Genomic DNA, 27,321 nt, shown 5'->3' with positions numbered 1-27,321 from the left:
GCTCACAGGTACTGACTGGGCATGAGCCCCCAACCCTTAACTTCGGATCCTGGGCCCATTGCTGCCTCCTCAGGGTCTTGTGTGCAGGAAAAAGTGGAGAGGGAGACCCATCAGTCTAAAGCAGCCTAAGAACCAACAGATTCAAATAAAGCCACAGCAGATGGCAGGACAGGGGAGACCCTTTCTCAGGCTCTATAAGAAACAAGCTCCAAGAGCCAAAGACTTTTCCAGAAGTACTCAAGAGGTTGCCTTTTAAATGGAGGCAACTGCCTGTGGATTTTTGCTGTTGCTTTGTTGTAAGGTGAGGCTTAAATGCTGAAATTGATCAGCTCAATCTGGGCTGAGGTGGGCTGAGCCAATTTTAGAAAAATGACTGGCTGGGTTCACACCTGTAATCCCAGCGACTCAGGAGGCTGAGGCAAGAGAACCGCAAGTTCCAGGTCAGCCTGGGCAACTTAGTAAGATCCTGTCTAATAATAGTAACAACAATAATAATAATAAAGAGCTGGGGATGTAGCCTTAGTGGTAGAGCACTTGTCAAGTATGTGTGGCTTCAATCCTCAGCACCACCAAAAAAATAGCGAGGGGCAAGAAAATGGCCAGTTGGACCCTGCTAAGTGTGGTTCAGCCACTGTCAGGGCCAGAGAGGCTGATTTGAGGGAGGCTGGGGGAAAGATGACATTTTCCCAAAAGGTAGAGTCTCTGAATGGGGAGAAGACTGAGGGTTGAGATTCCCCAAAGCTGAGGCACCCTGACTCACCCCTTAGCACTTACCGTCTCTGTTTCCAGGTCCCTGAATGGCGCCACGGACATCCAGGAGTTCCCGGACCTCAAAGGCACCAGCAGCCTGGAGGTCCTGTGAGTGAATCCTCTCTTGCGTCCTCCTGCTCTGCCTCCCCAGCTTCACTCCCAGGAGTTCTTGCCTGCCTCCTGACCCTGAGGGCCAGGGTCCCTGGCCTGCTCTGCTCCTGGTGCTGTCCAGGGTCTATGGCCATCTCTATGTGCACTGCCTCCAGGCCAGGCAGGGGTGGCAGGATGGGGCTGAGGCGGCTGGTATTCCCTGACTTCAGAGGTTCTAACCCCAGGCCCTGGGTGCAGAGGACTCCGGACCCAGAGCAGAGTTGTGAAAACCCACCTCCTGTGTCTTTCTGAGGCTTGATTCTAACAAAGACTTTCTCAGATCACCCATGATTACATTCTGTGGTGTGGGGAAGGGGTGTCAGTGCATAGTAGGCCCTCCGAACCATTTAAATGAATGAATGAAACAATCAGGCAAACACCCAGGGTGATTGTTAGAAAGTGAACTCCCCGCCCCACATCACACAGCTTATTCATGACATTTAGGGACTGGAATGCTTCTCTGTGTCTCTATTGTCTTCCCCCTAGATTCGCTGGCATGTGGGAATTTTTTCAGGAGGGAAATAATAGTTCCCCAAGGATGACCTTGGCCTTGGATCTTTACTGGGACACCCTGTGCCCAAGCCAAGCCCATTCTCCAATCTGTCTCCACTACCCTCTCCACCCTGGCCCCTGGGTCCTTCCCTCTTTCTCATCTCTTCTCCCTCCCACAAGGCACAGGGAGGAAACTCTATGCTTCATTCCCAGGGTTCAACTAGAACTTTTTTTTCTCTCTATTCCCTGTCATGGCCATTCTTAAGCCTCTAGAGCACCTAAGATTTAGTCCCTATCCTACAGGCTTAGTTGCTGGAGACCATTATGATGACCAGGAAGAGGACCAGATGGGATGGGTGGGTGGGGCTGAGCCTGCAGGGACTGCCTGTCAAGCAGAGCCCTTGGGCTGGGTCTCTCTCCCTCTCTCCACTTCCCACCCCTAGTTCCTCCAGGCCTAGAGGAGTTTGGCACTCAGATGCCACGGCCTGCTCCTTTCTGTCCCTGGAGCCCCGCCCCCGCCCTGTCTCTCCCACCACTTCTTTCTTTTGTCAGCTCTGTCCTCCCACGACAATATCAGGTCCAGAGCTGGAGAACCATGGCTGGGAATGGCAGGGCCCTGGGCCTGGTGCCAGCTCTGTCTCTGTTCTCCCTGCAGGACCCTGACCCGCGCAGGCATCCGGCTGCTCCCACCAGAAATGTGCCAGCAACTGCCCAGGCTCCGAGTCCTGTGAGTGGCTCACAAGCATTCCATGGTCTTGGCCTTCCCCCATGTTCCAGCAAAGTCCTCCCCTGCTTCTTTCTGTCCCACTGGGTCACATCTTTCTGGAGAGGAGGGCAGCTTAGGTTCCTTCTGAGAACCTGCCCCAGAGGGCCTGGGTTGTCCTGTTGTTCAGTATAAAGACGATGGTTTTTGGAGTCAGACCTGGGTTCTTTGAGGCCCAGCTCGGCCCCTCATTAGCTGCATTAATTGGAGTCACCCTTTAATTTCTCTGAACTGCAATCTTTTATCTGTATAAAGAGTACATTTGTAAGCATTGAAAAATATGTATTAAGTACCTAGCATACCGTAGGTGCTCAATAAAAGGCATTGTTACTCTAATTTATACAAGAAAGTTCATTCCTTTTGGAACTGTGAAGATACCTAAGTGACCTATAAAGTAAGTCAAAGGTTTTTTTTGTTTTGTTTTGTTTTGTTTTTCTCTCTCTCTCTTGACTCCAACTTAAATCTGAGACTCCTTACCAGGGTCCATAGGCCCAAAGCTCAGGAAGTGTATGCTGACACACAGGTGTCCTGGGATGTGAGTTCCAGAGCCAGTCTCGCCTCTGTCCAGTGGTGTATCCCTGGACAGATTCTGTTCTAAGGTTCTGGGCCTCATGTTCCTCATCTGGTAGGTGAAGGCACTAAGCCAGCTGTTCCCTTAGGGCCCCAACTGTGATCTTCCCTACCGACACCATAAACAGTGGCTTTAGGCGCCATGGACGTCAGTTGGCACAGACAGGTTTGCTCAGTGGTGCCTAGGTTCCCTTTGGCTGTCTCCGTGTCCTGCTTCGCACTCAGCCTCTCTCCTCAGGTCCTCTCTCCACAGCCCTCTCCCCTCCTGCTCCATTTCCCCAGGACGCCTCCAGGGTCCTTCTGGTGGATACGGCTGCCCTACTGAGAAAAATACCAATAAGGTATTTATAAGCCCAATGAGGACCGGGGCTCAGCAAGGGGGCATGAAGAGAGGTCTAACTGAGGAGGCTGGTATCCTCAGCTACAGTGTTCCTATAGGGTCCCTATGACCTTCGACTACTTGACAAGAAAGCACAGCCCTGGCCAGAGCTTCTCCTGCCCTCACATAGCCACTGCTTTGCCCCAGCCCTGGCCTTTCTCTCTTCCCCAGGGAGCTGTCTCACAATCAAATTGAGGAGCTGCCCAGTCTGCGCAGGTGTGAGAAGTTGGAGGAAATGTGAGTTTGGGGGCTGAGGGAGACAAAGGCAAGCCAGACTTGGCAGGTCTGAGGGGAGGATCAGCAAGGGGCGAATCAGGCTCAGAATTTTCTCCCTTCTCTGAGTTTGTTGAACAAAAGCATTAGGGCTGAGAGCCTGGAAGAGGACTGGATATGGCCCCTAGGACTCACAGCAGATGACAGACCCAGGAGCTGGAACCCTAAAGGAGTCTCAAGGTGGCTCCTTATGAGTCAACAGCAACATAGAAATGCAGCAGAGGATGAGGGCCGGGGCTTTGGCTCAGTAATGAAACGCTTGCCTAGCATGTGTGAGGCCTGGGTTCAATCCCCAACACTGGGGAAAATAAAAAAAAGAAGAAGAAGAAGAAGCTAGAAAGAAAAACTCAGTAGTGATAAGGAACAAGGCCACATTAGGGCCTGGTGGGATGGATGTGGGAAAGGTTCAGAGGAGCTGGAAGCACCCTGCATTTTGGAGTGTGCACACTCATTTCCACATGCCCATAAACACACACACACTCTCTCCAACACCCCCCCCCCATTCAAGTTTCACAAGGAAAAACATCACTTTAAAAAATTCTCTAAGCCCTATTCACCCAGCTCCTGTTTTCTCAAACTAAACTACGGCATCCCAGGCCTCTGTGTATCTATATTTTGCAGGGCACTCCTTTGTAGGGCCCGGGCTAGAAAATGTGTAAGGGTCTGTCCTGTTTGTCTGTGGCTCTTTGACATTGTCTGAGGCCCAGGATCTATCTCACCAGTTTAGTGAGCTCTGCTTCCTGGCTCAGGCCAGTCTGTTGGGCTGTCCAAGGACTGGGCGGTGCTCTGCCCCTGGGCTGGGATCTGGAGGACCCATGGCAGTGGGGGAGTGAGGGGCAGTTCAGCTGGGCCGAGAGCCAGGCCCGGTGGGAACATTGGAAGCTGACTCCCTTTTGGGCCACAGGGATGGTTTTGTGGCTTTGTCTCCTGACCCACTTACCCAAGGCAACCGGATCCCCTTGTGCTCCCTTTAATTCTGGTGACATCCGCGGGCTGGGCCCTTTCTTCCTGTGCCAGGAGAAGTGGGGGGCTCTTCTTTCTTCTTCCCAGTGCTCAGGGGGCGTGGATCAGAGCCAGAGTCTGAGCCCAGAGGCTCATCCAACTTCTCTTGCTGCCCTAGCGGCCTCCAACACAACCGCATCTGGGAAATCGGAGCTGACACCTTCAGCCAGCTGAGCTCCTTACAAGCCTTGTGAGTACCTGCAGTACCCAGGGGTGGGCCCTGGAGGAGGCAATGCCAGGCTCATACCCATAGCACATGTGACCAGTGTCCACATATGTGACATGCACAGACTTCCTGTTCCACCGCCCCTACCCCCAGCACACACAGAGGACGAGAAATACCTCTCCCTACAGATGGTACTCGGGGGCCATGTGGCTCTAGAGCCAAGCTGCTATGTCCCTGTTTCTGATGCCACAACCAGGCTGGGAACTGGACAGCAGCAGGTATCTTCCCCCAAAGGCTAAGGTCACTGCAACTGGAGGGAGGTCAGATGGGAGGAAGAGCCCAGGTGGGAACAATGAGAACTCCACATGCCACCATCCTCTCCTATCACACTCTTTGTCCACAGGGACCTAAGCTGGAATGCCATCAGATCCATCCACCCAGAAGCCTTCTCAACGCTGCGCTCCCTGGTCAAGCTGTAAGTGCCCACTCACTCTCCTCTAGGATGCTAGGGACCAATTGGAACTGTGGGATGTCCAGTGGGGGTAGGAGAACCACCCCTGATTAGGGACATGCATTAAAGTTTGACCACACATGCCAGGGAGATGGGCTCCAGCCTAATCAATCATTCTGACAGTCCGTTTGACACATTGTGGGGCCTGATAAACAGAATCCACCTCTTGCAAGCTCCAGAACATCATCTGCTAATGTTCTGCAACATTGGCAGCCTCAGTCCTCCCCCTGTCCCCCTATCCCATCCCCCACTCCACCCCCAGCCTTTCGATGCTCTACATGCACCAATAAAGGGGGTGTATGGGCCTGGAACTCTTCAACACAAGAGGGTGGTGACTGTTGGTGGAACCAGGGTCTCAGAGAGTTCAGGAGTTCTGCTTGACATTACTCGAAAGGCTGCCATTCTGCAGAACAGCCGGGGACCAGAGGTCGCTAATTTATATAGAATGTAAATAGGGAGCTTGTAGGTTTGGCCACGTGGCCTTTATTTCAGGGGCTGCCACATGCTGTGGTAGAGGTTATTGGCTGCACTAGGGATCCTACTGATCTCCTACCTCCCTGTTTTCCAAGTCGAGTGTCCCAAAGGCAGGCCGGCCCCAGGGGGGTCCTTTTCTAATAACACAGAGACTCCTTTGGGCTAGCTCCAGCCCCGGCTGCAGAGCCCCAGATCCTCATGACACAGGTGACATCTCCAAGGTTCAGGGGGAGAGGCTCAGAGCCGAGGACAGAGCCCAGGACTCCTAGGCTGCAGTCTCTCCCCAGGCTGCGGCTCTCTGGGCTCTGGGCTGTGACCTTGCAAAACTCTCACCTCCGTCTTCCCTCTCCTGTTTGCTGTACTCCTGCCAGATAGGTAGGGCAGATATTTTTATCCTTTGAAAGATGAGGACATTGGAACTCAGGCAGATTTGTGACTCCCTTTGGTTACCCAAGGAGTTGGTGACAGTGCCAGGTTTCCTGCCTTCCAGTCCAGGGCTATTTCCACCACGCACCGTCTGTGGTAGTGGTGTTTGCTTTGGAGCCTCGGCTTCCTCTAATGCATCTCCAGTGGAGGACCATGTATGTCCTCAGCTCTGGCTCCAGAAGGCACCAAAGGGCGGGATGGATGACCCAATCCCTACGGTAGCCAGATGCCCAGCTCTGTCCTATCCCCAACTCTGGCCTCTGTAGCATCAGAATAGCAGAGGAAAGAAAGGAGGAGGAAGCCAACCGCAGACAGGTCCCCTAGGGGGACGGGCAGGGATTCCTGGATGGGAATCAGACCTGGATACAGGAGCTGTGTCTGAGGGGCTCTGTTACCTCTAAATTGGGACAGCTTGGCCTTAAGTGGTACATAGCTGGCACTTGGTGTTTGTTGAATGACCGAATGAATGCATACGTTGTGGATGGTGCCTCTGGCAACTCTTGACCACACTCCTCCCCGGCGTGTAATGCCGTCTTCTCTCTGTGCTCATCTTCTGTCCTTTGCTCCTCTCCTCTTGCTTCCATCCCAGGCACACTGGCCACACCCTCCGCACAGCCCTGCCCCCTCAGCAATCCCACTGAATGCCAATAACCCTGCCATCCACTGTCCTAGGGATCTGACAGACAACCAGCTGACCACACTGCCTCTGGCTGGGCTTGGGGGCCTGATGCATCTGAAGCTCAAAGGGAACCTGGCTCTGTCTCAGGCCTTCTCCAAGGACAGTTTCCCAAGACTGAGGTGAGGGCCTGGCTTTTCCCCCCACATCTGGGTATGTTTGCCCGGGGTCTGCTGGAGGCCAGGGAGGGACAGGGAGAAAGCCATGGGACCTCACCCCAAGAAGAGCCTGGTGGCTTGGAGTGTGTCTGAGACTCCATGGGAAGGCTCCCTGGGCCTCCTGGGAGTCTGGTCTCATACATGCCTCCTCTTCCTCTTCATCTCTTTCTAGAATTTTCCCCACCCCAAGTACCACTCCTAGAGAACACTGGAATGTATGAGGGTGGTAGTAAACGGGGTTGAAGGCCCCTGGACCTCCTCACTCTGTGCCTGGTTCCACATAGCCAGGCTGTCCGTCCTCACTTTGGCAGCATCTAGGTCCCTGGAATCAGGGCAGAGCCCAGGGCATGATGAGTGGAAAACAAACTGCACAGCCCGTCCCTGGTGTTAATGACATCCAGGCCTCCTCCGTGCAGCGGCAGCAGCAGTGCAGCCTGTGTGGCCCGAGCCTTGTCTACTATAAACTAATGAAGTGCCCAAGACATGTGCCCTCACCCTCCAAGGACACCCTATCCAGCTCTAATGTGCCCATAGGGGAAGGTGAGGGTGTGGGTCTCACAGAGGGCAAGGGTGGAGCATCCCTAGGAGAATCCCTGCTTCCTGCAATATGAAAGAAGAGCCGCAGCCTAGGCTGGGGAGCAGAGCACTGTAAGTGCTGTGTGACCTTGGGGAAGTTGCTTCCTACTCTGAGTCTGCTAAGAGTCCTCCTTCAATAAAGGGCAGACATTTCTCTCCCCATCTCAGTTCTGAGGATGAATGAGGAAAAGACTGGCATGTGCCCAGAGCCCCTCAGAGTCAGGGTGCAAGATTCTTAACAAATCAAGTCCTCGAGGCTGCTGGCATAGTGAGCAGGACACTTTGTGGTTGAAGGGCAGGTACTTAGTCCCCAGTTCTTGGGCTGGGGAATCTCTTAACTCAGGGCTAATGTCTTAGACTCCAAACATAATGAGGCAGCCCCTCTCCCATCCTCAGGATTCTGGAGGTGCCCTATGCCTACCAGTGCTGTGCCTATGGGGTCTGTGCCAGCTTCTTCAAACCCTCTGGGCAGTGGCAGGCCGAGGACTTCCACCTGGAGGAGGAGGAGCCTCCAAGGAGGACCCAGAGCCTCCTTGCTGGACAAGCAGAGAACCATTGTGAGTGACGGGGGATGCCTAGACTGGCGGGTGGGGAGCTGTAGAGAGGAAGTTAGGGAGGAGGCTTGGGGGGCCTGGAAGGGAATCTAAGAGGGGCAGCCGAGGGAGGACTGGGGGTGGCTGCTTGTGACCTGGGAGGAACTCTCCCACTGTTTGCGCCTGACTCTCTAATGCAACACCCCAAAGGTACTTAGGGGAGAAGTAATGATGGTAACAATGGCAACAATAACATCTCAACAGGTTCCTCCTTTGCGATTCACAAAGTACCTCACAGGTGCTGTCTTTGTTAGTATCCTATCCTTGGGGCTCACATATTTCTTTGTGGTTGCCTTCTCTGACACATGGGCCCTTCAGCCTCAGGGCATTCTAGGAGAAAACAGACCTAAACCAAGTAGGATTGAATTAAATCAATTGAATTAAACCTGCTTCCAGAAAAAAAAAAAAAATCCGGATACAATATGTCCTACAACCAAAAGGATCTTTGTAGAAATTATTGTTCTCCAAGGGTATCCTGCACCTCCCATCTCTTGTGAGTCTGAAAGCGAGACTTCAATGGTCACTATACACAAGAGGGTTTCACTGAGATCTGTCTTGGGCCAGATTGATTTCTGGAAGAGTTGGGGTGAAAGGGAAAGATTAGGGTGGACAGCCAGGGGTTCTGAGGAACTGTGTACTAAGAGGTGTCTTGGCTGAAGGGCAGAGAGCAATGCTCCCCCACACCCCGCCATGTTACTGAACACAAGATGAACTAGGAGAGAGAAACAAGGTCCTGCTTCTTGCATTCCTTTTTCCATCTTGAGTTCCTCTCTGTACTCTCTCAATGGAGAAGTTGAACTGAAAAATTAAATTGAAGTATGTAAGAAAAACATCTCATAATGGGGTAAACAGAATTAGGTCTAAACCCAACTATAGCTTTCACCAGTCGGGTTGCCTTAGATAAGTTGTTTAATCTTACTGACACTCCATTTTCTTGTCTTTAAATGAGAAAGATAGCTGGAACCAGTGTCATACACCCGTAATCCCAGCGACTTGGAGGCTGAGGCAGGAGAATCTCAAGTTTGAAGGCAGTCTCAGCAATTTAGCGGCCCCTTCAGCAACTGACTGAGACCCTGTCCCAAAATACAAAAATAAAAAGGGCTGGGATTGTAGCTCAATGGTAAAAGACCCCTGGGCTCCCCAGCACCAATAAAATAAAAATGAAGGAGAAATATAATACATTTCTCATAGACTGTTGGGAGGCTTGAAAGAGTCCATATAAGGTGAAGTGGGTTTACCACTGCTGCTGCTGAGAACTTGGATCCCCTTCTGGCATGGGGACAGTTTAGTAGTGTAGCTCAGGATATAGCCGTGGAGGCTGAACCTTGAGTGGGCAGTCTGGGGGTCTCTGAGACCCTCACTCCCAGTGCACCAAAGCCCCTCCCAGATGGGGCACAAGGACCTGACAAGGAGGTTCACAGGTCCCAGCAGCTGGCTGAGCCAGCAGACAGCTGTCCCCAGGGGACATTCCCGGATGTCTGCTACACACTCCCTCAGGGGGCTGGAAGGAGGAATGGAAACTTTCCTTCCTCAAGGTGAAACTTTCCACCGGGGCTTAAGTCTTGGAGAACCACAGGGCGTCGAGCTCGTGGGCTGCCTGCCGCCTGTAATGGGAGCTAGGGCAGGGCCCCCCACTTCCTGTGGGAGCAAACGAGCCTCGAGAAGGAAAGCCAGGAGCCCTGCTCCAGCCAGATTCGATTTCCTCCTTGTTTGAAGAGTGGTTACTTAACACCTTGGCCGTGACTTTCCCAGCCTCAGACAGAGTCCATTGATTTCACCCCTTGTGTTTCATTCATGCATTTTGATTTCAAAGAATTGCTAAGCCCCATTCTGGAGGGGCAGGCAGGGAATGAAAGGTAGAGAAGGAAGGAAATGCCAGGACTCTGTGGGCACACCTCAGCCTACCCACCCTGATGCTGTCCAGGCCAAGGCCACAGTCTTCCAGCCTCCTGGGAAAACTACCAACTGAAGGTGTTTACTCTTTAAGTGGGGAAGAAGAACCCACACAGGAACTAGACCGCGAGCCAAAGATGGGCACAAGTGCAACAGAGTCACCTATCCGTTTCCTTATGATGAAGAGTCCGTAAGGACTGTCTTTTAAACCTGATGAATGTACAGGTGCCTTTAAAAGACAAGCAGCTCTTTCTTGCCACTTGGATCCTCAGGTACTTTTCCCAGTGTGACTTCAGAAACTTAAGTTTTATTCTTTAAAATGTCTTTCATTGATGGGTTGTCCTTATAAAAGAAAGTTGTGTCTTTATAGTTAGAAGCTATTTCAGAGAGTCATTTCAAAATTCTTATAGAATTTTGAGACTCTGAGGTGTCTCTGATCCCCTGGAGTTCACAGGTCCTGGTTAAGAAATATTGCAATAGGGCTGGGGGTGTGGCTCAAGGACCTGCATTTGATCCCCACCACTGCAAACAAAACAAAAAACCCACCCAAGATCCAAAAACACCCCCCAAACTGCAATAGTAAATAAGAAAAAAGAAAAATCTCATTTCATTCAAAGATGCTACAGAATTTCTCCAATGATGGATTTACCTTTCCATCCCTGTTTTATCCTACTAACCTAGAATTGTAGAGCTACGGCTTAGAATTGGAAGGACATTAATGATTATCTAGTCCAAACTCTGACTCAGGGTAGAAGTGCATCCTCTCACGTTGGGAACTTTCTAGTTCAATAGCTCCAGTGATAAATAATGTCTAGCTTATGCATCTGTAAACCTCCCCCCACCTTCACACTCCCCAATCCCCCCCCAAACAATCCATCTCATGATTGTTGAACATCTGGGCTCTGTAGTCAGACAAATCTGGATTTGTATTCTGGTCTGTCATCACTAGCTGGGAGACCCAGAGGAAGCCACTTAACTTCAGTGAGCCTCAGTTTCCTTATCTGACACCTGCCTCATGCACTATTGTGAAGGTTAAGGAAGCTATGACAATGAGGACTCACAGAGAGAGGAACAGCTCAAGGAATGTTAACCCTTGTTGCAAAGTAAATCCATCAGTTGACACAGGCCTTGTAGCATGACAGTTTGTTTCCTCATTTGTCTCCATAAGTCCCTCGTGAGCAGGACCATCTTTTATTCATTCCTGAATTCCTCTGCCCTTCCAGTTCTTAAATGTAGTTGGCATCATATTCAGAACACATGCGTCCACTGTGCACGTGCTGAAGAGCTAGAACATCTTCATTTGAACCATAATTTGCCTCCTTCTATATAATCCATCGACTGATGTTGGTTCTACCCTCTGGGACAGAACAGCATGTAGAAGTGTAACCTCTTTATATCAACAGGCTTTCAGCTCTTGGACAGCCATTATATCCCCACTTATTCTTGCCTTCTCCAAGCCAACCATCCCCCAGCTACTTTATTTCTCACACAAATGACTTCTGCTCCCCCACTATCCCTGGCTCATCTCTGAACACACTGCAGCTCACAGAGGTCCCCCTTCATGTTTATTGTTTGCAACTGGACATGGAATTACAATGACCGCCTGACCAGAGTGGAGAACAGTATGATCCGTAGCTCCCATTATTAGGGCAGCTATGGCCCAAATTCTAAGTACTCGTGAACTACAGCTGATGGGAGAGGACAGGGGAGGGCTGAGAACAGAAAGACCAGGACTAATCATAACATTTGGTGTTCAAAACCCGCAATGGACATGATCCATATGTGAATAATAGGGAGCTGACCAAATATTTACACCCAAGGGTAGAAGCAGATGTTCAGAGCTGCTGGCTGACCAGGACTGAACAGTTAATCAGTGACACATCTACTTAAAGGGGTAGGGGTTAGGAGAAAGGTGGCAAGGTGACACCAAGGTCCAGGCCTCAGCCACATTTTCATCTCCTCTCTCAGATGACCTGGACCTGGATGAGCTCCAAATGGAGATGGAGGACTCAAAGCCACACCACAGTGTCCAGTGTAGCCCTATTCCAGGTGAGATCGGTGGCCTGGGAATGGAGAAGGGGCACCCACCCACCTAGAGAGAGGCCGGTTCAGGTGGCCCATCTGTAGCTAAGTGTCAGGCATGGTCTTTGCCTGACTCCCATCTTAGGGGAAGGAAAGCCTCTTTTCATTATTCCTGAGGAAGGAGGGAGTTCTGACCCTTGATGGCTACTATTACATGGGGAATATCAGAATGAGGGTGGAGGGGTGACAGGCAGTCAAGCAACCTCTGCAAACCAGTCATTTAGAGGTTATGCTCTCATGGAGGACAGAAGCAAGAAAGAATGCCTTGAACCCCTGCTCGGGGGACATGGGGCTGCTTCTGAGCACTCTCTCAATCTAAAAACCACCTCACAGAATACTAGAGTCACGTGGGACTAAGTCACCTTCTCCAGCCCTCACTGCTCCGTCCCAGCAAGATTACAGTCTCTTGACTAAAATCCTCCACAGTGCAAAATCTCCAGTGTCTCTGGATAATTCCTGCACCAGTACTGTCTAACTTTACCGCAGAGGAAGCCTTGTCTGGAGTCATCCAACCCAAAGCCATTTTTTTAAAAAAATGTATTATCTCTTTTAAAAAATACCTTTATTTATTTATTTATTCATTCATTCATTTTATTCATTTATTTTTATGTGGTCCTGAGGATCAAACCCAGTGCCTCACATGTGCAAGGCAAGCACTCTACCACTGAGCCACAGCCCCAAAGAAAGAAAGAAAATTCTTTCTCCTCAGTGCAATTTAGCCTAAGATGTTGAGAGTGAAAAAGTCCCTTTCCTGTGTATAAAATGTTAACCAACAATGCTAGAAGGCAGCAGCAGTCTGCTGCTCAGGCCAGGAACTTTTATTCAGAATGAACAAAAAGTGATGAACAGCTGGCTTTTCCTCTTTCATCCCACCTCCATTCTCCAGGCTTCAATTTTTAGTTCATATCCCTTAACCTCTCCTTTCCCCTTTCCAAACCCTGGAGCGCTGGCCTGACCTTGCCTAACACCAGCTCTCAGCACTTACTGATAATAGCACGCTCCCTAGCGCCAGCTCAGAGCCAGAGCACTGACCCAACCTAGAGGAAGCAGGTGTTTTTTTGTTTTTTTTTTTCACTTGGAAATCCATGTGCTTTTTTTTTTTTTTTTTTTTTTTAATTCAAACTGCCACAGAAATGTCACCTCTGAAAACCAGTAACCAACAGGGATGAGGTAAAAGAGGAAATTTCCAAAAATAAGGTTTAACTTAAACTTGCTTTTAAAATAGCTCATAAAAATGGTCAAATAAATTATGGTACATTATATGGTGGAGTATTTATGACACAGCCATTGAGATATGGTTTTGCGAAATATAAGGATATGGAAAAAGTGTGCAAGCATCACAAAATTTAACTTAAAGCATAAAAATCTCTATTCAGTCAAATCCCAACTTAGTTAAAAAAATCCGCACGTATATGTATATTTTAAAAGAAATTCTGTAAGGAAACATGCCAAAATAATGACTTTTCTCTAAGAAGTGAGGTCATGAGCAGTTTTAATTTTTCCATGTTATATTTTCAAAATTTCTACAATTACCATATATTATTTCATAATTAGAAAAAAAATGTTTTAAAAATAGCTCCCGCAAAAGCCTCTCAAATTCCCAAACCACCTAGCAATACATTGAGAAACAAGAGTCTGAAGCCAAAGGAAATGAAGAAATAATATGTCCAAAGTCATAAAGTGATTTAAGAACAGACTCTGAGAAGAGTGATGGGAAACACCAGGATCTCACCCATCTAGTGCAAAGTCGGGTGGGAAAACCCCAGAAGTCGTCTATGTTTTGATTATTTGTTTTCCCTCCCACATACTGATTGACAGATGAATATGAAATATGCCTATACCGTTCTCAGAGAGCAAGGGAAAGCCAGTCAGGGCTCATCCACAATGGAATCCTTAGTGGGTCACTGAGCAGAACCTCAGCAAAAGTGTTACTGACTGGGTAGCCCCTCAAAGGACTGTGTCTCTACTACCGCAGTGGTATCCCCAGTTCTGGTACCCTCTCCATTCCAGAATGCCCGTCTGTCTCTTCCATCCTTCCAAATGTTGCTCCTTTGGAAAGATGTACTTAACGCTTCTTGAGTGTAGTAATCGGGATTGCACTGTGGGTATCAGGAGGAGGGTTAGTGTCCACTCCGTTTGCAGCTCTTGGAGGGCAGAGGCCAAGTCAGCCTCCCTCAGACCAGGGTTTCTGTCGTGGCAGCCTCGGCCAGGGGTGACGTCCGTCCCTCTCTCCTACAGGCCCCTTCAAGCCCTGCGAGCACCTCTTTGAGAGCTGGGGCATCCGCCTGGCCGTGTGGGCCATCGTGCTGCTCTCCGTGCTCTGTAACGGGCTGGTGCTGCTGACCGTGTTTGCCGGCGGGCCCATCCCCCTGTCCCCGGTCAAGTTTGTGGTAGGTGCGATTGCCGGCGCCAACACCTTGACGGGCATTTCCTGTGGCCTTCTGGCCTCCGTGGACGCCTTGACCTTTGGCCAGTTCGCCGAGTACGGAGCCCGCTGGGAGTCGGGGCTGGGCTGCCGGGCCACGGGCTTCCTGGCCGTCCTGGGGTCCGAGGCGTCGGTGCTGCTGCTCACCCTGGCCGCCGTGCAGTGCAGCGTCTCCGTGTCGTGCGTGCGGGCCTACGGGAAGGCGCCCTCGCTGGGCAGTGTCCGAGCCGGGGCCCTGGGCTGCCTGTCGCTGGCAGGGCTGGCCGCCGCCCTGCCGCTGGCCTCGGTGGGAGAGTACGGGGCCTCCCCGCTCTGCCTGCCCTACGCCCCGCCCGAGGGCCAGCCGGCCGCCCTGGGCTTCGCGGTGGCCCTGGTCATGATGAACTCCTTCTGCTTCCTGGTGGTGGCCGGTGCCTACATCAAACTCTACTGTGACCTGCCGCGGGGCGACTTTGAGGCCGTGTGGGACTGTGCCATGGTGAGGCATGTGGCCTGGCTCATCTTCGCGGATGGGCTCCTCTACTGTCCCGTGGCCTTCCTCAGCTTCGCCTCCATGATGGGCCTCTTCCCTGTCACCCCCGAGGCCGTCAAGTCTGTCCTGCTCGTGGTGCTGCCGCTGCCTGCCTGCCTCAACCCCCTGCTCTACCTGCTCTTCAACCCCCACTTCAGGGATGACCTCCGGCGGCTCTGGCCCGGCCCAGGAACTCCTGGGCCCCTGGCCTACGCTGCTGCCAACGAGCTGGAGAAGAGCTCCTGCGATTCCACCCAGGCTCTTGTGGCCTTCTCTGATGTGGATCTCATTCTGGAAGCTTCTGAGGCTGGACGGCCCCCTGGGCTGGAGACCTATGGCTTCCCCTCAGTGACCTTCATCTCCTGTCAGCAGCCAGGGGGCCCCAGACTGGAGGGAAGCCATTTTATAGAGCCAGAGGGAACCCACTTTGGGAATCCACAACCCTCTGTGGATGGAGAACTGCTGCTGAAGGCCAGGGGAGCCACATCTTCAGGAGGGGGCTCATCGGCGGGTGGGGGCTTCAGGCCCTCCGGCTCAGTCTTTGCTTCACACTTATAAATGTCCTTCCCCCTTCTTCTCTTTCCATCTCTTCCCTTCTTTCTCTCCCCACTCCCTCAATGATGGCTGCTTATAAAATAAATACAACCTAAACTCACCAGTGTGATCCACAGCAGGGCCTGGTTCTGTTGGTCTCCTCTCTCTGTGACCATCACCAGTGAAGGCTTCTTGGCCCAGTATTCCCTTGGCCCTCCTCATCTTCACCTTCATGCTGCCTCTTCCCTGTGGGTCCAAAGCTGTGGACCAGAGACCTGGAAATTTGCTTAAGGATAAGGAGTGAAATAAAAGACAGGGAAGGAGGAGGGGACCCGATAGGGCCAGGATCATGGCACAGTGGACACGGAGACCTAACAGAAAAGGGGACCACCAAGGGCATTTGGCATCTCCCCTTTGACTTATGGATAGGATATAAAACCTGTTCTGTGTCCCATTAATCTTGACATTTGCCATGAAAAAATACTTCCTATTAAAATGAGCTTTGGAAGAGATTACACATTATGTCCCTTTCTTAGAGAACATGTTAATATAGTAAAAGCCCTAAAAACCTCTGCAGCAGTAAAATCTATTGAACTCTGTTTAATCCCATTCTCCAATTCTTAGACAATATGTTTCTCTTTGATTGATTGGTTTTCATGGAATACCTATTACTAGCTCACAGGATTTAGTACTGTCTGTACCATCTAGTACTACCCAGTGACACCACAAAATCACATCACATCACTTTTTTTTTTTTTTTTTTGGCACTAGAGATTGAACCCAGGGGTACCTAACCACTGAGCTACATCCCTAGTTCTATTTATTTTTTATTTTTAGACAGGATCTTGCTAAGTTGCTTAGGGCCTCAATAAATTGCTGAGACTGATTTTGAATCTATGATCCTTCCTGCCTCAGTCTCCCGAGTTGCTGGGATTACAAGTGTGTGCCACCACACCAAGTGTCATCACTTTTTGAAAGTCCCAAACCTAGGAGCTGAACCTGGGGTGAAGTTCCAGAGGCAACTGGTGATTCCATGATCCAGGACAGACTCTCTGTACTCTACCTCCCAAGCTGCTTGTCTTACCTAGAGAAGGATGGGGAGGAACAGGCTGTCATGGTTACAGCTTCAGCCCCCTCAGGCAAGACGGAGGAAAAGGATCCTGTGTGTGCTTCCCCACCCCCTCCTACATCCAAGCACCAGTGAAACTCCTGCCTCCAGCAAGAAGGAGGATTGTTGGATCCTAGCAAGGTACACACAAGGAACTGTGTAGCAGTCTGGGTTCTCTCTGGCTGTGAGTTGCCTTCCTATGGTCCTCCATCAGATGCACCCTGCCACCAACTGTCACAAGCCTGGTCTTCCCTTCTTATCCTTCTTATTCTGTCTTTCTGTGGGATAAGGATCCATTACCTAGCAGAGAGGAGGTTCCTACAATGCTTTTAGAAGCATGTGGCTATCTGGGAGTCTTGGGTTCCCCAAATAGGCCTGACCTTTCTGCCTTTCCCCTCATGACTTTCTTATCTGTGGTTTCCCAAGTGCATCTGAAGGTCTATAGAGTATCTCTCACCCCACATACACATTCAATCTCAGGGTGAGAGGGTGAGAACCTGGTGCATTCTTACAAATATGAAAGCTAATTCTTGCAAACATAAAAAAGAATCCAAGACCCAGAAATGGGTGAGATTTTTTCCAGGGCACTCCAACATCAGTCAAACTCAAAGGACAGAGTGTGGAATCCTGAGACTGAATGAAACTCTGTTCTGTTGAATTCTATTGTGATCCCTAGCCAGGACCTACCCACAGGACCTCCACGGTTAAGACAACCCTGAGAAAGCTCTTGAGTTTCACAGCTCAAGTTTCTGCAGCTTCGCTTGTCCTGTCCCCCTGCTGCTCCCAGTGCCTAGTGGGAATTCCAACATAGGTTCACAAGGTGTCTAGGCTGGGCTGGAGGGATGAGGCAAAGACCATATTTAACTTGACACATTTTAAAATATCATTTGACTAGTTGAGTTTCCTGGATTCTTATAGGCTCCAAATGAATAAACTGACCTTATTATTCCTTAGGGTCCTACCAGGGGGTCAACTTCAGAGTAGTCATTCACTAAACTATGGTGCTGTCCCTAATTGCCCAGGGATGATCAAGAGTTTTCTTGATAGAAGGAGTTTGTTTTACTTTGGGTACTGAGAATCGGTAATTCTTAAAAGGGAAATGAGTTCTCTGAGAACTTCAGGGAAGACAACAAGGGTATGATTTTTGGGAGCCTTCACTTCTAGAAAGTCACCCTAGTTCCCCTCTCCACCATAGGATCACTGTTTCCCTTGGAGTTAGGGAGCCAGTCTTGAGTGGCTGTGTGTTAGAGGTTTGGGAGTTTTAGGGACTGTTCCCTACATGTGACTGCTTCTTTGGTAAGGGAGCCTGTGCTTTTTGGTCAGTGCTTTGACCTGTGGGCTACGGTGGCACTGCTGTCCAACTTTACTGTCTGCTTCTAAAGATCTGGGCATCAGCCAAGGCTGGACAGAAGAGAGGTGTGTGGGAAGGGGGTGGAGCTGTTTCCCATAAACTCTTTTCTTCTTTTCTTTACATTCCTTCCTGTTGTGATGTAGATGTGAGTTGTCCCCCCAAATCTCAACATGTGAGACAATGCAGGAAAGTTTGGAGAAGAAATAGCCCTAATCTAATCAGTGAATTAGTCCCTGATGGGATTAACTGAGTGGTAACTAGAGGCAGGTGGAGTGTGGATGAAGGAAGTGGTTCATTGGTGGTGTGCTATGGGGTATATATTTTGTATCTGGAGAGTGGAGTCTCTCTCTCTCTCTCTCTCTCTCTCTCTCTCTCTCTCTCTCTCTCTCTGCTTTCTGATCATCATGTGGGCTGCTTTCCTCTGCCACACTCTTCTGCCATGATGTCCTGTCTCACCTTGATGCCTGAAGAATGGAGCCTACTGTCTATGGATTGAGACCTCTGAAACCGTGAGCCCCCAAGTAAACTTTTCCTCCTAAAATTGTTTTGGTCAGATCTTTTAGTCACAGCAGTGAAAAAGCTAAAATACTTCCTTCCTTTCTTTTTTTCCATGATGGAGATTGGACCCTTTTGCCCTGTACCACTGAGCTACAACCCCAGCCCTTTTTACTTTTTATTTTGAGACAGTGTCTCACTAAATTGCCCAGGCTGGCCTGGAACTTGTGATCTTCTCCCTCACCCTCTTGTGTTGCTGGGATTATAGGCATGTGCCACGATTCCTGGCACCGTGAACTATTTTCACTATTCAAAAAGTCTAGTCAATGTTGTGCATTTGCACAGGAGAAGATTGTATAGTGCTTTCTCTGTTGTTTTTTTTTTGTTGTTGTTTGTTGTTGTTGTTGTTGTTTTACTGAATTCCTAGCAAGTCAGTGTGTTCATTTACTTTAGCTATCTCCTTTGTGGTCAGTAGAAGTTTATGAAGATCAATTGATTCATCACAAAAATCAAAAACCAAATTTTTTGATGCACGTAAGTGTATTTTGTTTGATTGCAAACTCTTTCAAAATGGTGCCTATGGGAAAGAATCAGCCCAAAGAAAGGAACTAGAGTGGTGTAAATGTTGGGAGCTGCTGGCTCAGCGTATGCTTACCTGGGCTCTGTGTGCTATGCCTTGGCAGACTGACTTGTGGAGGAGAGCCTCTCACAGTGGCTCATAGTTTGCTAAGCACTTAGGTACACACCAAAAGGAAAAATCCAAAAAAATCCAGAGCTAAAATTGGAAGACTATGGATCAGCAGAGTTAACAGCTGGGTCTTCTCCTTCCCAACCTCCTTGCTTCCCTTTGCCAGGAAGAATAAGGTTTAAAGAGTAAAGGAGGAATCAGGTGTGGTGGCACACACCTGTAATCCAGCGTCTTAGGAGGCTGAGGCAGGAAGATTACAAGTTCAAAGCCAGCCTCAGGAAACAAGGGGCTAAGTAACTCAGTGAGACCCTGTCTCTGAATAAAATACAAAATAGGGCTAGGGATGAGGCTCAGTGGTTGAGTACCCCAAGTTCAATCCCTGGTATACAAAAAAGAGGGAGGGAGCAGGGAGCACAGTGAGGTGGTGCCACACCTGTGATCTCAGCTACCTAGGAGGCTAAGGCAGCAGGATTGCAAGTTCTGGGCCAGCCTTAGCAACCTAGCAAGAACCTGTCTCAAAATGAAAAGGATCAGGGAGGTAGTTCAGTTATAGAGTGTTCATTCCTCACCCAAGGGGGGAAAAAAGGTGAAGGAGGGGAAGAAAGAAGAGCTGACAATTAGCAGGGCTGAGTAAGAGAGGATTGTGGGAGGTAGCTAGAACCCTGATCCTTTCTGGAACTGTCCTCTCTAATTACCTCTGCTCTGGTTTGGCAAGTTCTCTCACCCATCATCCACCACTCCTATGTGCCCTTCCGGGTTCTAGTCCTGTGCCATCTCCAGCCATGTGAAAATTGTCAGGATGTAAATATTTGATTCTTCTGTATAATAAAGCACCAGTGAAGTACCATTTGTGTCCCTCAGCTCCTTTCTGCTGCCCCTGGTGGAGTCATGGGTGTGGCCTTGGGGGCTGCTTTGAGGACGGAGTGATCAAAGGGTCAAGGCTCTTCCTAACCCATCTTCTGAACCTGGGGCATCTGGGGATGCCGGGGAGGCTCAGGATTGAAGTTTGGAGGCCTCAGAATCAAATCCGCTCACTCATTTTGAAGTGCTCTTTATGTACTTGACACTGGGTCAGACAGACAGCGTGGTCTTAAGAAAGCAGTGAGCAGGTTGGGCTCTTATTCAGACTCAGGCCTAGAACTAGGGTTTCCTGATCCTGTGAATCCCCAAAAATCAGCTCACTTTCTTCTCCTTGGGTTAACTTCCTCACCCACTCTCTGCTTTGGAAAGCTTCTCCCTCAAGCCTTGCTTCTGAGTAGGATGAATGCCCCAGGGCCCTTCTCAAGTTTAACAAAAACCTGCAGCCAAAGGAATGAGGTGCTAGCTCCAGAACTATACCAGGGCTTTGGTGGCCTAGTACCTGACTCTCTCATCCTGCTCCTTCCTTTTCTTTCTTCCTCTCTTTGCTCTTTCCTCTCCTGTTTTTCCCTCCTTCTCCTCTTTCTCTTGTTCCTCCTCTTCTTTTTTGAATTTAAAAGTGTTTCAAATTTTATTTCATTTTTTAACTGATACATGAACTCCATTCTTCTCCAAGACAGAGCATTTCAAACCCCTCCATCCTTCTAACTCATTCTCAGGAAGGCTGTTCTGGTTAGACTAGGTGAAGGGAAAGAGATCCAGGCATTAACTCCAGTAAGTGTGTAATCCTTGAGAGAATATAAAGCAACAATGGAGGCAGAGTCTATGCAAACTCAAGATCAGAGAGAGCAGTGGGATTGGCCCTTGTATCTAAAATCTGGAGCTGTTCTGGATTTGAAGCAGCTCTGAGTTCTAGCAAGTTGGAATCTGTGGTTAGTCACTCACGTCCACCACAAGTGGGCTAAGCTGTTCTTGTAGGCCTGGTCTCCTGTCTGTCCTCAACCACGACTAAAAAAAAAAAAAAGCTTTAATCTAATTTTTTTTGTGTTCAGAAAGCTTTAATCTAATTTTTATATAAGTAATACGTTGACATGGTTCAAATAACGTACGTTTTTCAAATAACAGTCTCTGTCCCATTCCTGTCCCTATTTGCTCACTTTCTAAAACCTCACTGGTTTGCCACTGTTATTAGGGTCTTACATATCCTTCCAGAGGTTTTTTCAATGCATAGACAAGCAAGATGCATAGCAGTGCTTATTATTATTATTTTTACCTAAAGTTAGAATACCACACATGTGCTTCTGCCTTTTCTTTTTTAAACCTACTAATACAGCTCAAAGATCTTTCCACAGAAGAAAACTTGCCCATTTTTTTTTCATAGTATTGGTGTCCCATTATTTGGATAATATAATTTTATCTCACTGTTCCCTTTCTGATGGACATTTGGATTGCTTAATAGCTTGCTCTTATAAACGATACTGCAACAAGTACCTTTTTAACACACATGTATATATGTGGGATTGCTGAGTCAAAAGAATAATCCTGAATAATTATACCATTTTTTCCCCCTTCAGTATTGGAGATTGAACCCAGGGCTTCACACATGCTAGCAAGTGCTCTACCACTGAACTACATCCCTAGATCTTTTATTCTATTTTGAGATAGGGTCTCTGTAAGTTGCTCACACTGGCCTTAAACTTGGCATCCTCCTACTCAGCCTCCTAATTAGCCAGAATTAGATATGCACACCTCCTGGGTTAATTATACCTTTTTTTTTTTTTTAACCTTCGTTTGATTAGTAGGCTACGTTGATTCACGACTTCTGCTTGCATGGTCCTCACTGTGAACCTATTCTTCAAGGCTTCTGTAAACATCCTATCAGCATCAGGTCTTGGGATAATTGCCTTGTGTTCTTTTGGCTTTTTTTTTGGGGGGGGGGGTGGTGCTGGGGATTGAACCCAGGGCCTTGTGCTTGCAAGGCAAGCACTCTGCCAACTGAGCTACATCCCCAGCCCTCTTTTGGCATTTCCTGGAGCAATGTCCTGAGAGATTGAGAAATGGACTAGCCAAGCTTCTTTTTCTATACTAGGCCAAGTCATTTATGCCTATGGTCAAATATAATGGGCTAACTACTCTTAGGTTGGGTACCTCTCCTGGTCCACTAAATTATAGTGTGTAAATGGATATGTCTCTGTGGGTTTGTGGTGGACAAAATATGACTGCTCACGTCTTTTGCTTGAGCAAGGGTAGACAAGGCTCTTCTGAAATTGACCTAGCAGGATAGTTCCACAAGAGCAAGGACCCTGTTGATCTCATTCATTGTTGTATCCTAAATTCTTTTCACAGGACCTAGCACAAAGAATATGTCAATTAATTTCTGTTAAAGGGGGTGGGGAGAAAACAGAATTAAGAAATTAACATAATATTTATATCCCTAAAGATTTTTTTTCCCAATCTCAAGGGACCATTGGGACCTTTATTTGAAGGAGATGCAAATAACACAGAGTAAAAGATAGTTCTTATCTGAACTAAACCATTTGTATCCCTAAGAAATGATGCTCTGGAACTCCATTCCTCAGTCTATGCATGCACTTTGGGCAGGTCTTCCTGTTTATAATAAAGCTCTGTGGGTGTATATTTAATAGTGAGATTTAAAAGGTCCTCAAGTTCTCTGTCTCTTCTTTGTATCAGCTCTTACCTTGGGTACCATAATGGTTGAAATTCAACCATTAGGGCAACTTGTTCCTTCAGGTTAGTCATAGCTATTTACTTTAGTCTGTCTTCCTCTGTTTTAGTAACATCCATTTGGCTTTCCTTCAGGCAGTGCTCCCCACAGCTCTATACTGCCTGTTCGAACGGAGTTAACTCCATCCTAGGTGCCATAAGTGGAAGTCTTATCAGCCTTTTCTGTCCCCTGGGCACATGATTTGTCCAAGGAGGGGGCTCATATCCCAAGATTTTTTTTTAAGTATTGGGGAATTGAGCCCAGGGATGCTTTACCACTGAGCTATAGCTCTAGCTCTTTTTATTTTGTATTTTGAGACAGGCTCTCGGTAAGTTGCTGAGGCAGGCCTTGAACTTGCAATCCTCCTGCCTCAATCTCTCGAGTCACTGGAAATACAGGCATGTGCCACTGCACCTGGCTCCAAGTCCTTTTAATGAGAACCAATCCAGGAACTTTGGTAGAGCTGTTAGAAAGTACTCTTTCATTGGAGCAGGTGTCTGTGTAGCCACTTGGAGAGAAATGAATCCTGAGCATTTATACTTAGCCATGCCTAAAAAGTAAGTTTGGACTTCTCAAGCTGTGAACTGGTATTTTTGTTTGCACAAGTGAGAGTGTTAGATTTCTGTCACTTGTATGGAGAAGCAGCCAGAGGCTTCTTTCCCAAGTCACTATCTGCCATCACCCACTATCCAGGGGAGGAGGAGCAACCTATTGTCCTCTTATCAGCCATTAAGGTGGAAGAGGGCAGCTACTGGAAGGGAATTTTTATGGGCAAAAAAGAATGCCAGGCTGGATGCAGTGGCTCACACCTATAACCCTAGTGGCTTGGGAGATTGATGCAGGAGGATTGCAAGTTTGAGGCCAGCCTCAGCAATTTAGCGAGGTCCTAAGCAACTTAGTGAGACTGTCTCAAAATACAAAATAAATACACTTGGGGATGTAATTCAATGTTTGAGTGTTCTGAGTTCAATCCCTAGTACAAAAAAAAAAAAAAAAAAAAAAAAGATTGTCAGGATGGGATGAGCTATCAGGTATAGACAGTGGGCCTGTGTGGTAGGTAACCTAAGGCAAGAGAACACAAGAGGGACTAGAAGGGGAAGTGAGAAGGTAAGTGAGCAGATTGACTTGCACTGCCCTGTTTGGATGTGTCAGGTAGCTTCAGAATTCCAGAGCTGTCACATATTAGCATGCAGAGGGAGCTCAGTTTTATAGAGGAGGAGATGGAAGGGTCGAGATACTTGCCCATGACCCTGCAGCTACTTTGGGGAGAACTGCAGAGACAGATGTATCAATATTAGAACTGAATCATACAGTTGATAAATATGATTCTGGAATTAGATCTGGGTTGAATCCCAGATGTGCCATAAATAGCCAGTTGCCCCTAGGTTTTACTTAACTTCTCTGAGTCTCAGTTTCATCATCAGTAAAATGGGGCTAATAATGCCTAATCTCTAAAGGTCTTTGGAGAGCTTTAAAAAGATTTTTCTTGTAAAGAGCTTAGCTTAGTGCCTGGCTACTGCCAGAACAAGAGAGAAAACCAGGTGTCTAAGAATTCACCTCCTAGAGGAGGGTGCCTCTGATGGGAGGCACCCCTTGTCTAAAGCACAAGTTTCAGGGTTCTGGTTAACAGAGGAAGGCAATGGAAGGAAGGGGACCCAGTCTAGTGGAGTGGGGGAAGGGATGGGCGAGGTAAGCTCATGGAGGGGAGAAACTCTGGAGCTGGGGTGGGGGGTGTAGAAGGGAGGGTAGGATGAGAGGCATTGGATAATCTGTCATCCCTAATATAAACTACGAGTTGGAGGGAGGGATGGACACTCTGAGGGCCATGGCAGGAGGCAGGAGTGACTTGCCAAGAAGCAAGGAGAGAGCGGAATGTGTTGTTTCTTGTGTGCAATGAGTGTGTTGCCCCAGCCTCTCCCAGACTTCACTGGCAGCCCCGTGCAGTCAGGGACCGCAAGCTGCCCTCCAGCCAGCCAGCCTTGGGGGCAGATTCTGAAACCACAGCCCCACACCCCTCCCTGTCCCCTCCCTCCTGCTGTCCCAACCTAAACAAGACAACCTGGGCAGGGGGGCCACACACTGATGGAAAAATACACACTTGGCTGGAAAAGGAGCTTTATTTGTATGTGTTGAATTCCCGCAGCAGCCGAAGGATAAATAGCTGGTCCCAGCCTCAGCTTCGACTCTGCCCACAAGGTGGGTGGTAAAATCTGTTCTTATTTAGATAGCTGGTGGGGAGAGGTGAAGAGGGGGACTGGGGCAGCAGGAGAAGGGAACTTGGAATCTGCAGTGTTTATATGATCAGTCATGGATGTCATCTCTCCTCTTTAATTAGGGGTTTCGAGTTGAGAAACTTTGCTCAGCTTGCTTGTCCTAGGAACGGAGCAGACTGGCAAATAGGCAGGGGGCAGAGCAGCTTCTGGGGCCCACCGATGGTTGGACTGCTGTCTCCATTCCCCAGTCCTCAGCCAAGTACCCAACAAACGTTGAGCCCTGTGCCAGGTCATGTTCTGGGTGCTTTACACGCATCATCTCAGTCAATCCTCACAATGATCTCATGGGTTAAGGACCATCACGATCTGCTTTACAGAGGCAAAAACCAAAACCAGAAAGATTGAGCAGAGCACTAAGATAGTGCAAGTGGGAAGCAGCACCACCAGGGCTGGAACCAGGTCTTCTTGACTCAAGTTCTGGCTTTTAGCCATTTCTCATCTTGGGCTGGGGGTAGGATCTGGGCTTTGCTAGTTCTCAGGCCCATCACTTCTGATCTCTAACCCAAGTCCTCTGCACTTGTTAAGGCAGAGATAGAGGAATGACTGGCTTCTGGTAACTTTCAGCTCTGATATTTCTTGTGATTAGAGAATAGTCCCTTGTAGCCACTATATCCTCAGCACCTGGGGTCAAGACAGTAGACACACATTTTTCAGATAGGTTCTAGTCTATGAGGAAAATTAATCAGGGTAATGGGCTATGAGCCTCGTGTGCAATGAGTGTGTTGCCCCAGCCTCTCCCAGACTTCACTGGCAGCCCCGTGCAGTCAGGGACCGCAAGCTGCCCTCCAGCCAGCCAGCTGAGGCTCTAGGGCATCTGTAGATGGCATGAGGCCTTTCTGCTACAGCTACATTTGAGATGGTCAGTCGAGATCATACTGAGGAATGTAGGAGGCAGAGGAAATGGCATATGCGAGAGACTTGAAGCACGAATGTTTGAGATTGAAAGTGGGCCAGTATAGCTGGAGTGTGGTGTAGAAGGGGTAGAGATCAAGCAAGTAAGGGCCAGATCATGAAGGGTCTCACTGGTAGGGAAGTAGACTAGATTTTTGTTCTCATTGAAAAAGGAACCCACTTGGAGGGGTTGAAGGACGGAAGTCAAATCTGACCTCCATTGTCAAGAGATTATTCCTGCTGCTCTGAGAAGCAGGGATTCTCAAGGGTCAAGGGTGGTGGCAAGGAAACAAGATAGAAGGCTGTGGCTAAGATGCAGGTGGGAGATGATGGAGCTTGAACCAGTATTAGAAGTGGAGGAGGGGAAAAGTAGCTTGTAGAGCTGAACAGACTGGGTGACAGATTAGAGTGTAGGAGGTTTTTTGGTTTATTAGAGGTGCTGTTTTCCTACAATGGGTTCCCTAAGTCCAACTCTCATTTCACATGTGTTAAACCCAGACCAATCAGCGCATGGCGTTTCCCTGGCCACAGTGATTGCTTCCAGAGTGGTCCAATAATAGACTTTTGTTCCACAGAAAGCAGAGGCCTCTGGTCTGATAGATGTTAAGAAGAAAGTGTCGGGCTGGGGATGTGGCTCAAGCGGTAGCACGCTCGCATGGCATGCGTGCGGCCCGGGTTCGATCCTCAGCACCACATACAAACAAAGATGTGTCCACTGAAAACTAAAAAAATAAATAAATATTTAAAAAAAAAAAAAAAAAAGAAGAAAGTGTCACTGAGGCTATTAGGGGAAGAAACTTTAGGAAAAAGCAGCCCGAGAGAAAGCTGATAGTGTGGACGGAGGTTGCACAGAAACCAAGATTTTGATATTGTTGAATTTCTGAACCCACCAATCCAGATGTTTGCTCTACCCCTTCTATTTAGTAAGGTGATAGATTTCCTTTATTACCAGTCAGGGTCAGATTTTATTCACTACTGAAAGCATCCTAACTGATACATTAATGGTATCTAGGAACCCAAACTTAACTTAATGAGTATAGAAGACAAACCCAGAATAAAATTAACTCCTGGACTTTAAAATGAACACAGTAACTGTCTTTGAGTAGTGAGTTAGAGAATTCTATAAGGTCTAGAGATACAGCTCAGTGGTAGAGTGTTTGCCGAACACATGTAGGGCCCTGGGTTTGATTCTAGCGTGAAGAAAAAAGAAAAAAAAAAAAAAAACAAGATAAGTATATAAAATCACAAGTAGGGGATTCAAGTGCAGCACCTAATTGTTCAGAGTAATACTTTGCCATGAAATGATGCTAGGGAGTGAAAGGGATTAATAATCCCTGTTTAAATTTGTATGATTATTTGAACAATCCCATGTCTGACCTCCTTGCCTTTACGTTCTCAAACATGAACTTGGCACACAGTAGGTGTACCTTAAATATTTGCTGACAGGAACAGCTATACTGATCACAAAAAGTGAAAGCTGCAAAAAGATGAAACATTAACAAAAGGGCACACTGCCTTATTCCCAGTT

The 27,321-nt window shown here is 48.3% G+C and overlaps 1 protein-coding gene and 1 non-coding gene across 5 annotated transcripts in view; one reads left to right on the top strand and one right to left on the bottom strand.

Annotated features, from left to right (window-relative positions):
* Lgr6 (leucine rich repeat containing G protein-coupled receptor 6) overlaps nt 1-19,890 on the top strand; it is a 118,564-nt gene extending 98,674 nt beyond the window's left edge. For all 4 annotated transcript variants that reach the window (XM_046463946.2, XM_046463954.2, XM_046463939.2 and 1 more), the window contains 9 exons: nt 790-858; nt 2,048-2,119; nt 3,276-3,341; nt 4,498-4,569; nt 4,949-5,020; nt 6,629-6,754; nt 7,763-7,923; nt 11,821-11,901; nt 14,173-19,890. In XM_046463946.2, the coding sequence (XP_046319902.1) occupies nt 790-858; nt 2,048-2,119; nt 3,276-3,341; nt 4,498-4,569; nt 4,949-5,020; nt 6,629-6,754; nt 7,763-7,923; nt 11,821-11,901; nt 14,173-15,428 (1,975 nt within the window). In that variant the 3' untranslated portion in view covers nt 15,429-19,890. The remainder of the gene's footprint in view (nt 1-789; nt 859-2,047; nt 2,120-3,275; nt 3,342-4,497; nt 4,570-4,948; nt 5,021-6,628; nt 6,755-7,762; nt 7,924-11,820; nt 11,902-14,172) is intronic.
* Nucleotides 19,891-21,841: 1,951 nt separating this feature from the next.
* On the bottom strand, nt 21,842-21,914 carry Trnaa-ugc (transfer RNA alanine (anticodon UGC)). Its single transcript has one exon. It is a non-coding gene; the product is annotated as a tRNA-Ala (tRNA).
* Between the last annotated feature and the right edge of the window lie 5,407 nt (nt 21,915-27,321).

Source organism: Marmota monax, unplaced genomic scaffold (assembly GCF_021218885.2).
Source record: "Marmota monax isolate L192 unplaced genomic scaffold, Marmota_monax_Labrador192_F-V1.1 WCK01_AAM20220418_F8-fsc00099, whole genome shotgun sequence".
Classification (NCBI taxonomy): Eukaryota; Metazoa; Chordata; class Mammalia; order Rodentia; family Sciuridae; genus Marmota; species Marmota monax.
The sequence above is the reverse complement of the archived record's forward strand: the minus strand, read 5'-3'. Positions and strand labels throughout refer to the sequence as shown.